Source organism: Tyto alba, unplaced genomic scaffold (genome assembly GCF_018691265.1).
Source record: "Tyto alba isolate M040663 unplaced genomic scaffold, T.alba_DEE_v4.0 Super-Scaffold_20, whole genome shotgun sequence".
Classification (NCBI taxonomy): domain Eukaryota; kingdom Metazoa; phylum Chordata; class Aves; order Strigiformes; family Tytonidae; genus Tyto; species Tyto alba.
The window spans coordinates 3,451,603-3,466,261 of NW_024881283.1; the positions used below are offsets into that span (position 1 = coordinate 3,451,603).

At 42.1% G+C, this 14,659-nt stretch overlaps 1 protein-coding gene across 2 annotated transcripts in view; it reads right to left on the minus strand.

Annotated features, from left to right (window-relative positions):
* The window catches only part of PPP1R8 (protein phosphatase 1 regulatory subunit 8), a 29,306-nt gene extending 15,343 nt beyond the window's left edge, over positions 1–13,963 (minus strand). Inside the window, exon 1 of one of the 2 annotated variants that reach the window (XM_042793859.1) lies at positions 13,875–13,963. In XM_042793859.1, the coding sequence (XP_042649793.1) occupies positions 13,875–13,936 (62 nt within the window). In that variant the 5' untranslated portion in view covers positions 13,937–13,963. The remainder of the gene's footprint in view (positions 1–13,874) is intronic. The other variant, XM_042793860.1, reaches the window with a different exon arrangement.
* Positions 13,964–14,659: the final 696 nt, after the last annotated feature.

Sequence of the window (14,659 nt, forward strand, 5' to 3'; positions counted from 1 at the left end):
CCTGATATTTCTACGTCCTCCCACAATGGCGCAGGGGCAGGGAATGGGGGGTCCAGACAGTGCTGCGCTTCTTCCATCTTCAGTGCGGGGAGCTTCTGGAACTTCTTCCCCCTGCTCCAGCGTAGTTCTTCTCTCACAGGAGACAGTCCTCTACAAATTTGCTCTGACATGAGTCCCTCCCACAGGCCACAGCATTTCCTTTGCTGCTCCGGAGTGAGACACCCCCGCATGCTGCAATCCTCCCAGCGCCGAACTACAAGAGCAGTGGCTGCTTCTTCCCACAAGATCCTGGACTCCTTCAGGCAGAGACACCTTAGTGGGCTGTGTGAGGCCCCTCACAGGCCATAAAACAGTGTGTTCTGTAGACCTTAATGGGTGGTGGTGGGGGCCGCCCTGCTGTCTCACCACAGGATACAGGGGGTTCTCTGCTCTGGCACACCTCCCCCTTCCTTTCTTCCTCCGTTGACCTTGGTGTTCACGCAACTGCCGCAACTCCTCCTCACAAGTCTGACTCCTCCACACCATGTCCCTTCTTAAATACGTTATTGCAGAGGTGCAGCTGGTTGGCTCGGCCTTGGTGCAGAGGTGTGGCCGACTTGGAGCTGGGGGAGCTTCAAGAAGCTTCTCACAGGGGGCCACCCCTATAGCCCCCTCCCCTGCTACCAAAAAAACCCACCACTCACTCAAATCCAGGACAATTTATTTCTCAAGTATTGCACAAGCATTTTCCATTCTTGCTCCAAATCCATTTTATTAGCCTGCTCTAATCTCTCTCTGGCCCTTCTTGAATATGCCAGTTGGGACTTTCACAAAGTTTTCTTACCAAGCCTTTCTCTAAGACTGTGCATAAGAATGGATATGGCTGATGTTGATTCTTATTCCTTTGGATGAACAAACAGCAGCAGCAAAAGTAGATGATGCAAAGCTCCAGGGCAATCAACTAAAATGGTGACTGCTTCCTAGAAATGGGATTACAGTGGTGTGAGGGAAAGACCAGAAAGTAAAAATGCTCCAAATAAAGATACACAGTCTGTCTGAGAAGTTCTACAAGGACTGACTCTTCCAGTCGCTCCAGTACAGCTAGGGGACTGCCTCCTCTTATGTATTGTTCTAGGATCATACAGCCAGGCTAAACCTTACTGTCTCTTCCAGTGGTCCCCTCAGCTCTCAGCAGTCATTTTTTCCATTGAAAGACAGGTTTCATGCACTGATTCATGTCCACTTCTCAGTGTTTCCTCATTCTGTGCCTGAGCACTGGCAAATTTGTTTTTCTCCACTGCACTGAAATTGCCATGTTCTAGTTACCCTGCGACACAACTTTTATTAACTTTCACAAAGCCAGCCTGCCTTTGACCAAACAAAAGCTATTTCCCCCACCTTTTTTTTTTTCCTTCCAAATAGTAGACCTTTCAAGAAATCAACTCTATAAGCAAGTCTACTCACTCAATCTGATCTCTGCTTTTCTTTTCAGTGATCTCGTCCTGTATATTCAAAGGTCAGCCTATCCTAAAAATATTTTAGCAATGTCCTCAACGTACCTGTTAGGCCATGGGAAAGCTCCCAAGTGGTCTAGCACAACCATTTTCCTCCTCTGTAAACTGAATCCTGTCTGATGGTCATCTTTTGATATAAATAGTCCCTGATTTTTTCGTTCTCCCCTTTACTTTCACCCTTGCTGTTATTTTTACTCTGCTTTTACCTTCAACTTTATTTTGAACACAGAAAAAAGCCCAGCAGCAGCAGAAGATAGTGCCTTCAGCTATGAATGAAGGTGCTTGCAAAATTTATCTATTCTCTGGCTTCTTTTGGGCTGAGAATACTTTGTAGATAGTATTTCCCCTATCTACCTATGACTGCAAAATACTGAACACAGTAAGGCTGTATATACTGATTATGATTATATTAAAATACACCAAAACAAACTCACAGAAATAATTTCTGATAGAAACCCCCTTTGGAACAGATTAAATCAATGTCACAGCTTAGGCTGCTAAAGTTAGATTTCTGAATACCCTTTAATGAAAAAATAGAAAGATTTTCCAGTTTTATATTAAAAAGGACTCATTTCAGAGTCACCAAAGATCAGAAGTAATGGCTGTATTTGGAAGTATCAACAACCCCTCACATGCTCTGCCCCATCAGATCCCTTACTTCATGCAGTAGTAAAACACTGAAAGGAAATCTCTTGCAAAAATCTACTAGAACAAAGTTTGTTAGAAAGTTGGTAGTGCTGTTAGAGGAGAGCAGTTTTTTTCCCTCTTATTTCCAATATTTAAAAAACCAGTATCCTCCCACTAATTAATGTGCTAAATATCCACTAAACTAGTTTTCCTACACTGTTCTGAAGGATGGAGAATTACTTGAGGTCAACAGGCTCTCCTCTTCATAGATCACATATGGACAGCCAGGCTTAGCACTGCTCCAGGACAAACGATCTCACATCACAACTTGGCTCCAGCACAAGTGCTTGTGTTTGAAAAAGAGAAACAAGAAACTGTTCTATACCTTCCAGATTGCGTACCACAGTCCCCACTATCTGAACATTTTCTGCTCTCTACAGGTCAGCATTCTGCAAGTGACCTTAAAACAAGACCTGCAAGTGGACTAATTGTTAATGATCACCAGTTCAGTAAGTTTAACTGAGACAAGGTACGTTTAGACCACATACTGACTTGCCAAAGGCTTACTTGGGGGAAACGAAGCCTTCCAGAGAATTAATGAGACCAATTCGCAAGGATAACATGACCATAACAGTACTATGAAATTAATTCTCTGGATCAGAGAAGAGGTGAGAGGACATTCTATCCCAGAGCTTTTCTCAACTAATAATAAGTTCAAGGAACTCAAAGAAGTGTAAGAAAGTTTATGGGAATTGATAAAAAGAATTTACAAACTGCAAAACCCAGATGGCATTTAGCCAAGCATTCTAAGAGATACCAAATACTAGATTTCTATGCTTAACAGTTTATCAATTTACTGTTTAAACTACTCTCTCAGATAAAGGAAGGTATCCACTTATTATGCTAATTTTAAAGTATATTTCAGGAGTGATGTGGAAACTATATACAGTAAAGTCAGGTTCTGATTGGGAAACTGGTAGAATAGAATAGACTATTTCAGCTGGAAGAGACCTACACTGATCATCTAGTCTAACTGCCTGACCACTTCAGGGCTGATCTAGTTAAATCTTGTTATTAAGGGCGTTGTCCAAATACCTCAAACACTGACAGGCTTGGGGCACCAACCACCTCTCTGAGAAATCTGCTCCAGTGTTTGACCACCCTCTAAGTAACGAAATACTTCCTAATGTCCAGGCTAAACCTCCCCTGGCACAGCTTTGAACCATTCCCACGTGTCCTGTCACTGGATACCAGGGAGAAGAGCTCAGCATCTCCTTCTCCATACCCCCTCCTCAGGAAGCTGCACACATTACAGCTGTAGATATTGTATTACTGAGCAGAACTAACAGACAGATAGTAATTGAGTAACAGACAGACCAGAATAGAGTAATCTAATCTGCACTTCAATACTCAACAGTATTGATCCTTTGGAAACATGATGATACGTGGGGATGACAGTTCTTCCAGTGACAAGGAAACATTTCTCTTGGATTAGAGAAGAGTAAATTACACTTAATCTGCTCCTTTTGACCTTTGTAAGAATCCCAAGATGACAATGACCATGCTGAAAGTATGTCTTGTTTGACAGAATACAATCAAGCATTGAAATAGTTTCTATTCTACTTGAGCTGAATGTCCCGGGAAAGGAGTTAATGTGGTTTCTGGATAAAACTGATGTTCATTAGCCAAATCAGTTGACTTCTTACAAGAGAAAGTAGGCATAGTCCCATATGATGAGACACGAGTAGGGAACTGAGACCGTCACTCTACCTCAGAACTACTGTTCACTACATGTACAATAGATGGGGAGTTACAAAATGGACTGTTTACATACTTAAAATATTCCTAATGGGATGTTGGGTTTTTAGGTTCTGGGTTTTTTTGGCGTGTGTGTGTTTTTTTTTTTATTATTGCAAGGTGAACCAACCTTCCTTAAAATGATACTCTTCAAATCTTGCACACGTGTACTGTTTACAGTTGCCAAAAAGTACTGTATTCATGTTCCTTTAGACCATTTATCTTGTAAAATCAGAGCACTATTTAATCAAGAGAGCAGTGCTGCATCTGTATGACTTCAAGAATTTATCTTCTACATTCCTGTGGAATTGTATCAGGCAGATCAAACTGACAAATCCAGAATAAGGAGCCTTTTGCAAATAAAAAACTACGTCCAGTAACCAATATCAAGTGCCTCACACAGGAGTACTCTTCCAGTTTCTAAGTTACCAACTCAGGGACTTCCTGAGCCATAGTTGCTATCTGTTTAAACAGCTCTCTACATAAATTGTTCTAAGAACCCACGTAAACTTAGTGCATTCACAGAATCTTACACAATTTCATAGATCACTTACATATAGCTGAAGCACTGTCTCCACTATTTGGCTATAAATCTGCTTGCTATTAATTTCATTTTGCAAGCTCTAAGTCTTCTCCTCAAAAGGACAGCAAACACTTGTCCCCTACAGACTTTCTGTTCACCATTCAATACACCCAACATATCTCTCAGTCGCTCCTTTTCTAGACTGTCCTGATTTCAGTTGGGGTAGAGCTAAGGGGTCTTTTTACCTCCTTCTGAGTAGCTAGAATAGTGCTGTGGTTTGGATTCAGTATGGGATTTGATATGAAAAGAATGTTGATAATGTACTGATTTTTTTAGCTGTTGCTAAGAAATCTGAGATTTTTTAGCTTCTCATGCCCTGCTGGTGTGCAGGGAGAAAATAAGCTGGGGGGAAGCTCAGCCAAAACACTGGACCCAAACTGGCCAATGGAATATTCCATATCATATGTCATGCTCAGTGTACAGATGAGGGTTGGCTGTGAAGCTCCACTCAGGTTTTCAGGGTGGTGGTTTCTGGATTCTCTGTGATCCCTAGCCGTGAACAGCCTAGGCATCGGTCAGCAGGTAGTGAGCAATCACACTGTACATCACTCATTTGTGTTTTCCATTGTTATCATTATTATTCTAATTTTATTTTATTTTGATTATTAAATTGTTTTTATCTCAACCTACGAGTCGCCTTACCCTTACTCCTCCAATTCTCTCCTCCATTCCCCTGGGGTGGGGGACCAAGCGGCTGTGTGATGGTTGGTTGCTGGCCAGGTTTAAACCATGACACAAACTGAAGAGGAGCCTAGGCTAACCATCTGTATTACAACTTCCTATGCCTTTGACTGAGATAATACTTAAAAATAATACTTGAGAGAAAGAATTCCTATGGTTTTTGAGGCAGTAAGTAGTATCACACAATCTACCAGAATTACTGGAGACAATCAAGAAGATGTAAACAAGGCTATCGGTACAGTAGACTGGCATTTTTTAAAAAAGCTTTGACAAAATTATCTAATGGTCTTATGGAAATTAAAGTGTGATGGGGAAAAGAACCTGTCCTGGGTTTGAGTGAGTGGTGGGTTTTTTGGGAGCAGTGGAGGGGGCTATAAGGGCGGCCCCCTGACAGAAGCTTCTCAAAGCTCCCCCAGCTCCAAGTCAGCTCCACCTCTGCTTGAAAACTGAGCCCATCAGCTGCGCCTCTGCAATAAAGTATTTAAGAAAGGATGTAGTGATGAGCAGTAGGACTGGTGAGGAGGAGTTGCGGCAGCTGCGTAAACACTGAGGTCACTGGAGCAATGGAGGAAGAAAGGAGGGGGGAGGTGTGCCGGAGCAGAGACCCCCCTGTATCCTGTGGGGAGATGGCAGGGCATCCCCCCCCGCCACCCATGGAGATCTACGGTGGAGCAGACATTGATTTATGGCCTGTGGTTTTTGCCTGGATGATCAAGGTGCTGTGCCCGAAGAAGGCCGGGGTCTTGTGGGAAAAGGCAGCCCTGCTCTTGTAGTTCAGCGTGGGGAGGATTGCAGCATGCGGGGGAGTCCCATCCAGGAGCAGCTCGGGAAGGGCTGCAGCCGTGGGAGGAACTCCGGTTGGAGAAAATTGGTGTCCCACGACAGAGCACTGTGAGGAACACTGCAACTCAGTCGGAGAAAGTTTGTGGAGGACTGTGGTCTCCTGTGAGAGGGGGACCACGATGGAGCAGGGGGAACAAGATCCAGAAGCTCCCCCCCACTGAAGATGGAAGAAGCAGCAGCAATGACTGCACACACACCCCCCACCCCCCCGCCATTCCTTGCCCCTGCGTTGCGGGGCAGGGGGGAAGTAGAGATATCAGGGAGCAGAGCTGAGCCCGGGAAGAAGGGAGGGGTGGGGGGAAGGTGTTCTCAAGATGTGGCAATGCTTCTCACTGTCCTACTTTGTTAAGTGTTGTTGTTAGTGTCTGTAATAAATCTATGTTCTTTTTTTCTTCCCCTAACAAGTCTGCCTTTTGCTCGTGACCATAAAGGGGGATTTTTCCCCATCCCAGTCCTATCTCTAACCCCAAGCCTGGCTCTCTGTCCCTTCCTATTGCCGGAAGAGAAGGGAGAGAGAGTGGCTGCATGGTGGTTGGCTGCCGACCAGGCTCAAACCACAACAGAACCATTAATCCATGATGGCATGTGAATGATTAAGAGTCTGGAAGAAGCAGGGTTCTGCAAGATGTCTGCAATGTGTATATGCAGTCTGGAAAAAAGGAGCCAATGAACAAATGAGAAAAATCACTTATGACAACAGTTATGGAGGAAACTCAAATGCTGCAAATGAAACTCATGATACTGAACAACTGCTTGGGGAGAAGGCACTCCTGAATGCTAGTATATGCTAGAGAAAGACCACCTCAACTATGCAAACACAACAAGGAGCTGCAGGCTTCTTATTGCCACTCAGGAAAGATCTAGCATCATCATGACTGTTTTCATAAAGAATCAGAAGAATGCTCATCGATAGCTGACAAAGCAAAAACATCATAAGAAAGAAACTATAAAAATATAATATTTTCACATCTTGAATGCTGTATTAGTTCTGGTGCTCTTGTTGAGAAGGATATAAGATGATAACCAGTACAGATGACTTCATGCAAGGAGGGTGAGGGAAAAGAGTATATCACTTCAGCTTGGAAAAAACTAGGCAAGTATCCATTCCCTTTGTCCTCTTAATGAATGCTACAAAACTAGTGTATTCATTATTTCTTGAAACACAAGAAGCAAAGAACACTGGATCTGAAAACAAGGAGAGTGCCTTTTCCAACATTTGCATAATTTGTGGAAAGAACTGTCACTCAGCATTGTGGAATTAACAAAGAAAAATTATAAAATTTGTGGAGATCAGGTCTGGTGTTAGTTGTTAAATATGACTACCCAGAGAGAGTCTTCAGCTCACAAAATCCCTTTGCTTCTGATGGCCAAAAGCCTGGAGTGTGTACAAGTTGACAGAATACTTAAGGTTTATGCGTAAATTATTGGTCACTGCCACAATACAACAGGAAACCATCTGGGGTGCGGTTTTCAATTAGTATAGCTGTTTTCTTGCTCTTTTCTATAGAAAGAAATCAGAACAAAGAGAAATCTTCCTTTTACCAAGATGTTGATTGAACACAAAGTCATTGCTGATCTTGTGCATCAGTGATGGAAATAAGTCATATGCTTTTCTCAAAGCACAACATACACACCACAGAAACTGAGAGCAAGCTAGCACTGGAATTTGTTTAGGTGACTTAATTTTGACAATACAAGTATGTATTATGACAAACTTAAGGCCAAAATCTTTTGGGTAATTATTTTAGCTCATGCAGAATGGTTTCTTCCTACGTGCAAGAAGAGGGCTGGATAAAGAGCTGACCAGTAACTCTGATCCAACCTTGTTACATCTGTAGAAAATAGGATGATTAGGGCATTTGAATTTTTTAAAAAAATGAAGACTCATGGGAGGCATTTATGAATTCCCCTAGACTTAGAAGCATTAAAATAATTCCTGACAAACTTCCAGTTGTAAGAAATACAGTTAAAAAAAAGGTTGTGGTTCAAACTTGATGATAACAGACCTTTCCTGAACATGAAAAAATTGCACTCTGTTTTAGGAGTATTTTATGGGAGATTTCTGATGAGAAATGTGGCTGCTTCAACCAAACAAAGCATTCCGTTTGTATTAAAGCATTTGCCCAACTTCACCTTGGCACTATGTATGTTTTCTTGTTACAATGCAATTCCACACAGAACTAGATTGTACTGGTTCACTCTGGTTCCCTTGGTTACTTACTCAGGAACCAAGTCTCCATGGAATATAGTGAAATTTGGAAATTGTATACAAAATTTAACTCCTGAGAGCAAGGCCATAAATATTCTGTTAGAGAGAACTACAGGTTTTATGACACCAAAAAATGAATCCAAATGGCACTGAATTAAATAGGAAAATTAATATTAAATAGGGAACAACCATGCAATGATTATTTTATAAGATTATTCCTACATTTTCAGAATGAGAACAGGTATGTTGGAACTGTAATTTACCTGTAGAAATCAGAGGAAGATAGACTGTAACCTTTATGCCTAACAGGAAGTCTTGTTATTCTGACAGTTTGATTTCCATCCTATATTTTTTGTTCTTTCTCTTCAGCTATAAATAAAATTCTCCAATACTATCCCTCTTTAAAAATACTCTAGCTAGAGAATACTAATGTTGTTTTTATTTTAATAGACAACTAAAGCTCTGTTATGTCTCAAAGTAAGATCACTGTTTCCCCATCAATGAATTTTCTCACTGCATCCGTTTCAGTTTGATTTGAGCTTTATTAAGCAGAGGTAACATACTACGCATTTGCATCAATGCCATCTACAACAGCACTGACACTTTCCTACCTTACAAATAGAAATAAATTCAGGCAAAGTATTAGTCTTTTTATTTATTTCTGAACAGTTATATGTTAATAGTGATTGATGGTCATTCTGTGATTTGCCTATGTACTTGTGTATATGTCTATTTATTTCTGAATATGAGCTTGTGTCCTTTTACTTCCCAATAGTGAGTTTCTGGCTTTAAGATGCAGCTTTTGTTCTTAGTCCCTATTTTCCATCTTACATTTCTGCATTTTATCTTGTTTTTACTGTTTTGATCTTCAAGATGTACCAAAAAGGACTGGATAATACTCTGGCCTCTATGTTGACTATGCTTGCGTAACGTTTAACAAGCACTGTGGTCACTTTTGTCAAGGTAATTAATTAAAAAAAATCCCCCAACACTAAAAGGGTCAGTCCACAGACTCTATCCAGCTGCTATTGCCTCCTCAAAGTCTATCCCTTACACACTCACAGTTCTTGTATGAACACCTCCATTGCTTCCCAAAATGACTGTTTCCTCTGTGTCCTGAAAGAAACAGTCTTGAAGAATGCTGGTTCATCTGACAAAGTCAGTCTTTGGTGGACGTAGTATATCTAGTTCTCTGCCTTGAATAATTAGCTCCTTCAAAATATAGTCTAGCAGCTGGGTACAATAATGTTCAGGTTTTCCCATGGTAGCTACCCGTATGGATCTGTTGGCCTTATAGAAAACATCAATTGTTAACCATTTTAAGCAGTTAAGTATTTAAGAGGGACAAAAACTGAAGTTTTTGAAGTTTTCACTGAACAGAAACAAGTTCCAGCATAGGTTTTGAAATTAAACCACCTACAAGCAAAAGTTATTTTTTCTGTATTAGAAAAATGATTTTCTTCAGTTTCTTCACCTTGTGCTCTACAGGCCAGTCCAATTCTCTGTGCATTACATCAGGACGATGCTGTGAGGAATTTGTTTAATGGATTGTTTCTGCCACTGATGGCAAACCCTCTACTGCAGGACTATAGAGTAATGTAAACAATCAGGGACAGACAATCAAGAAGAGGAAGAAAAGCCCAAACTCCTGGAAGGAGGACACTAAATAACAAAAATAAAACATTTCAGAAAAAGAGAACAAAACTATTAATGCTTTGGGATGTGATGCTAGCTAGAAGTACCGAGTAACAGAACTGAAGTTTTACAAATTAGCTGACAGTATCTCTTCAACAAGGCTAAGATTCAATGTTGACATGGCAACTGGGTTATAACAGCTATATCCAGCTGAAGCTCAGCAGCCTCACTGATGTCCTACTCAGTCTACAGAGATTTTGAGTTGTAGCTATTAAGGACATAGACAGGCCAACTTTAATTCTATTGTGTTAGTTTAAAAATAGGTCAATTATTTAGGTTTCTAAATATGGACTCAGAAGCCTAAATTTAGACACTTCCTAAAAATCTTGGTGTACTACTGTACACACCTTTGTGCCCAACTTCAGGGACAAGGTGGAATTTCCAGAACTCAAGAGCTCATCTTCTCCAGAAATTTGTATACAACCATTGCCAGGAATAGCTTGTTCTTGGCTCAGAGAAACTGAAGAGGAATGACTGTTGTCTTTACAACATACTATTTTAAATTTATGTACATTCCAGAACAAGCTTGACATCCCAACTAATGGTGTGTCACGATAGAGAGAAAACAAAGACTCACAATCTGAAATGCAGGTTAAACAGGGACAAAAAGGACAGACAGGCACTATCCATTAAACATCTAATGCTCACCTCAAAACCACACCCCAGAACATTTGTACCTCATGGAAATTACTTTTCCTCACTAAATGCACCTCAGAAGGTATGCAAAAGCCTTAATAAAACTAGGATATGTAGTTGTTATCTAAAGACATTTTCTAATATCATGGTATGGCAAAATTTTAATCCACAGAAAGTATTGGTAACATCTTTATTCCAACAGTATTCCAATTTTAAATGCATAGCCCGTGTCTTTGCTAAAATGTAGACAGGAATTACAGTACATGTATAAACAAGTACTGGCATAAGCAAGTACATTTATTCAAAGAGAGTACTCATTATTTTTCATCTGTCTTGAGCTAGCTTAACTGTTGGAAAAATAAGAAAACAAAGAATAAACATTTTATGGATTATAAAGATGTAACCTGTAAGAGCATAAAAACTAAATCAAAGCCAGAACTTAAAACTCATGAAAATCTTGAATTTCAATAGAGAGGTGTTTTCTGGTAACTGGATACTAAAACACTATCCACATTAGGAAAGAACAGATACAATGATGGAGGCAAACTTCAGAAGCATGAGCAACAATTTAAGGATAAGAAAAAAACCCCAATCATTTCTGTTGATTATATTTAAGATCTATTTCTTATATGGTCTGTGTTTGCAGTCCCCAAGGCAGCTTGACTTAGAGGCAAAAATTAAATAGGTAGGTAACGACTGTTATTTTGATTTTAATATAGGTGGATGAGATTGAAGATATTTCACTACAGAAGAAGCTACTACTGACCATGAAGACTCTCTGCAACTCCATGTTTTTTGGTCACACAAAGCTCTCCCTACAAAGATCTACATTGCTACCTATATAGAAGACTTTTCAGTGCTTGTGTAAGATATCAAGGATCCTACAGGATACATTTACACTGACTTTCTGGTAGTCAGAGCTTCAAATAACAATACTGTCGGTCTAAAACTGCTACTGCAAACTATTTTCACTCTGAGGAATCCTACCTGTGAAAGACCCATCACTTAATATCATAACTGTGTTCCTTGGTTTGCTCTGAAAGAAATGCATACTTTAAAACTGAGATAGAATCTATAATTCAGTAGGTGCCAGTGGAAGTCATGTAAAGCCTTAACATGAAAGATTTTCTACTTTTTTTTTCAGATGAGAAAATAAAGCAAAAGCAAATAAATCCACCTGGTAAAAAGGTTCCTCCCTCCTACTGGATGTGGCAGTGGAATACCACCAATCATAACTATCTAATACTTCCCATTTTCAGTTGCCTATTCAGCAGAATATAAACACTGTAACTGAAAGCTATTTATAGTGGCTTCCTGCTACAGTTGTTGGTTTGTTGATTTTGTTTGGTTGCTTTTGTTGGTTGGTTGTTTTTTTTTTTTTTACACTTATGTAACAACAGCTTACCTGTTTCAAAAGAAGTGTTAAGGAAAAACGTTAAGTTTTTCCACACAGTAACACATCTTTCCCAATATTAATTGCCACATCTACACATGACAATTTGACTAAGATCAAACTGTATTGGGTACGCCTGCCACCACACTGGTATAAACATACAGCTTGCCCAGACTTGGTCTCTAAAATATTACAATGTGTGTATGTACAATTGAGGTGCAAGGGAAAATAAGGAGTTTTATTAGAATGCATATGGAGTCTATATACAAGCCCTGAGAATGATTTTAGAACACTGTAGTAAAAGGACATCCAGGTTGCAAAAAGCAAATTATCAAAAATCTCAGAAATGTCAGAATGAAACAGGCCCTGGCACCCCAACGTGACCTCCTTAATCCTGGGTGTGAAACCCTGGCTTGGATCATCTCCCTGCTGCCCCTCACACCTCATTCAGCGCAATGGATTGTGCTTCAAAACCAAATCAGGTCAGCATCAGCAGAGTGAAGCAAGCTGTCTGTCTGCAAGACCCTGCCCTGTTTGTAGCAGAGGCCAGAAAGTATGTAGCTGAAGAGGCTCACACAGTTATAGTTGTAGTCCTGTCCTCCCCTCCCTATGGTATTTAGGAATTCTGCAATAGCATCTAAGTTATTGAAATTAAGCATTCACAAGTTATACTTCTCCAGATGTTCAATCTATAGCTTTCAAAGGCAGAAGTCATTCAAATTCATCAGTGAATATAATGCTAGTTGCGAACACAGTTGTATAAAAACAGTAAGAAAAAAAAATAAATATATGATGTTTCAAATTTCAAGTTGAACGTCCAGAAAGTACTAACGTTGAATAATTTTTGGCTTTATCTATTGTGTCATCATTTTATGGAGCACCATCTTGTCTCATATAGATATTTGTTACTGCACATGTTCAGCACAAATAAAATACTAAAATACACGAGCAATTATTTTCCATGAGAGGGTTAAGTGTTTTTAGTTACTAAAGCAGGCACTTATAAAACAAGTCAAAACTAAAAAGCATATTCACTGAGGACCATCTTTAAAGTACTGAAAGGTAGGGGACGTAGTAAAACCCAGATGACTATGCAATTAAAGACTGCAATCATGCATGCACATACCTAGCTAGCTCATACAAATATACAAGTGTTTGACTTTTCAGCTGTAGCGCTGCATCATTTTCTATGTGGTTTAAACTATAACTGCACACATCCCCTCAAAAATCGATGCTCTGGCACCCAGAGAAGAGGGCACAGCAAAGATCTGTGTAGTAATGTATCAAAAATTTCAAAGCAAACGAAACAGGGCCCCAGGTAACCTAATCTAAGGCCCTGTTCTCAATAGAAGGTTGGACCAGATGATTTCCAGAGATCCCTTGCAGTGTGGACTTTTCTAAACGCGGATGATTCTAAAACCAGCCAAATTCATGGTCCTGATACTGCTTCTCCAACACATCACTTTGCCTTGACTTCTTAACGCACTATAATAAAAACATCCAGGCGAGTTCCAAGCTCATGGATTTCTCACGCTGGCTACATAACTGTAGCAGAAAATTTGATTTGTACTACACCCCGTATTGTGTTTAAGGTCTCGGGAAGAGGCAGCACCTCCGGGAAGCACTCCGAGCGGCAGCCGGCGTTGCAGAGCGGCAGCCGCAGGCAGTCGCTGCCGACGGATGCGCCCGCAGGGCTGCACCCCCGGCCCCCCGCCGCTACGGCGGCAGCCGCCCCCCCCCCGCGGGATGAGGGGGCGCAGGCCAGGGCAGGCGGCCTCAGCCCCCACGGTCCTTCCCGCCCCACGCCCCGCCGGGCCCAGCCCCGCCACCCGGCCCGGCGGACACCCGCGCCCGCCGCAGAGGCGGGTGGCCCGGCGGAGCGGCGGCAGCCCCGGCCCGCCCGCCCGGCCCGCTCACCAGCTGGGGCACTCGAAGAGCGAGAGGCCGCCGCCGCCGGCGGAGTTCGCGTTCGCCGCCATCTTGCATCTGCCCCATTCAGGCGGGCCGAGGGCACGATGGGAAGTTGGAGGACCGGCGCGGGAGTCGATCCCAGCGTGCCCCGCGCGGCGCAGCCTCCCGCTGCCGGGGGCACGCGCAGCGGCGGGAAACGACCTGCGGCAAACCCTTCCCCGACCGCTGTCCTAACCCCCCTCCAGCAAGCGTTCTGGCGTTTCCACTTTCTACTGCACAGCAGCCCAATTAGATGGATCACGCGCTTGGTTACAAGCACAGATAACTGAGCTTGTGTGAGGGAAAAAAAAAAATCCCACTCCCGCGGCTCCCTGCCGGCCCACTGCAGACCGCCCGAGAGCTGTCGCGCAGGGGCCCTCACGACCCCGAGCCGTGCAGCGATCGCTGCCACGGCAAGCAGCACAAGCGAGTTTACCCCTTCACCGGTGGCCGCGGCGAGAGCCGGGCTGCCCAGAGTAAGGTTCCAGCAGCTCTCAGGGTGGTAGAAAACACACCTGGAGCGCTTAGTGCCAGAATGCTGCAGCAACGGCAGTAAGAGTTTCTGGTGGTGATTTTTCATGCTCAGGAACATTAGTCAAGGCTGCTGTTAAAAACGGTTTCTGCAGCAGTTCCACTGATAAGTTCAATGATGTAAAGGAATGAGAAAGGAATCAAGCAGTTACAGCACTCCAGAGTCCAGCAGGCTGGACTGGTGTTCTCAATTCTCGTTTCTAGAAGACTAAACCAAGCTA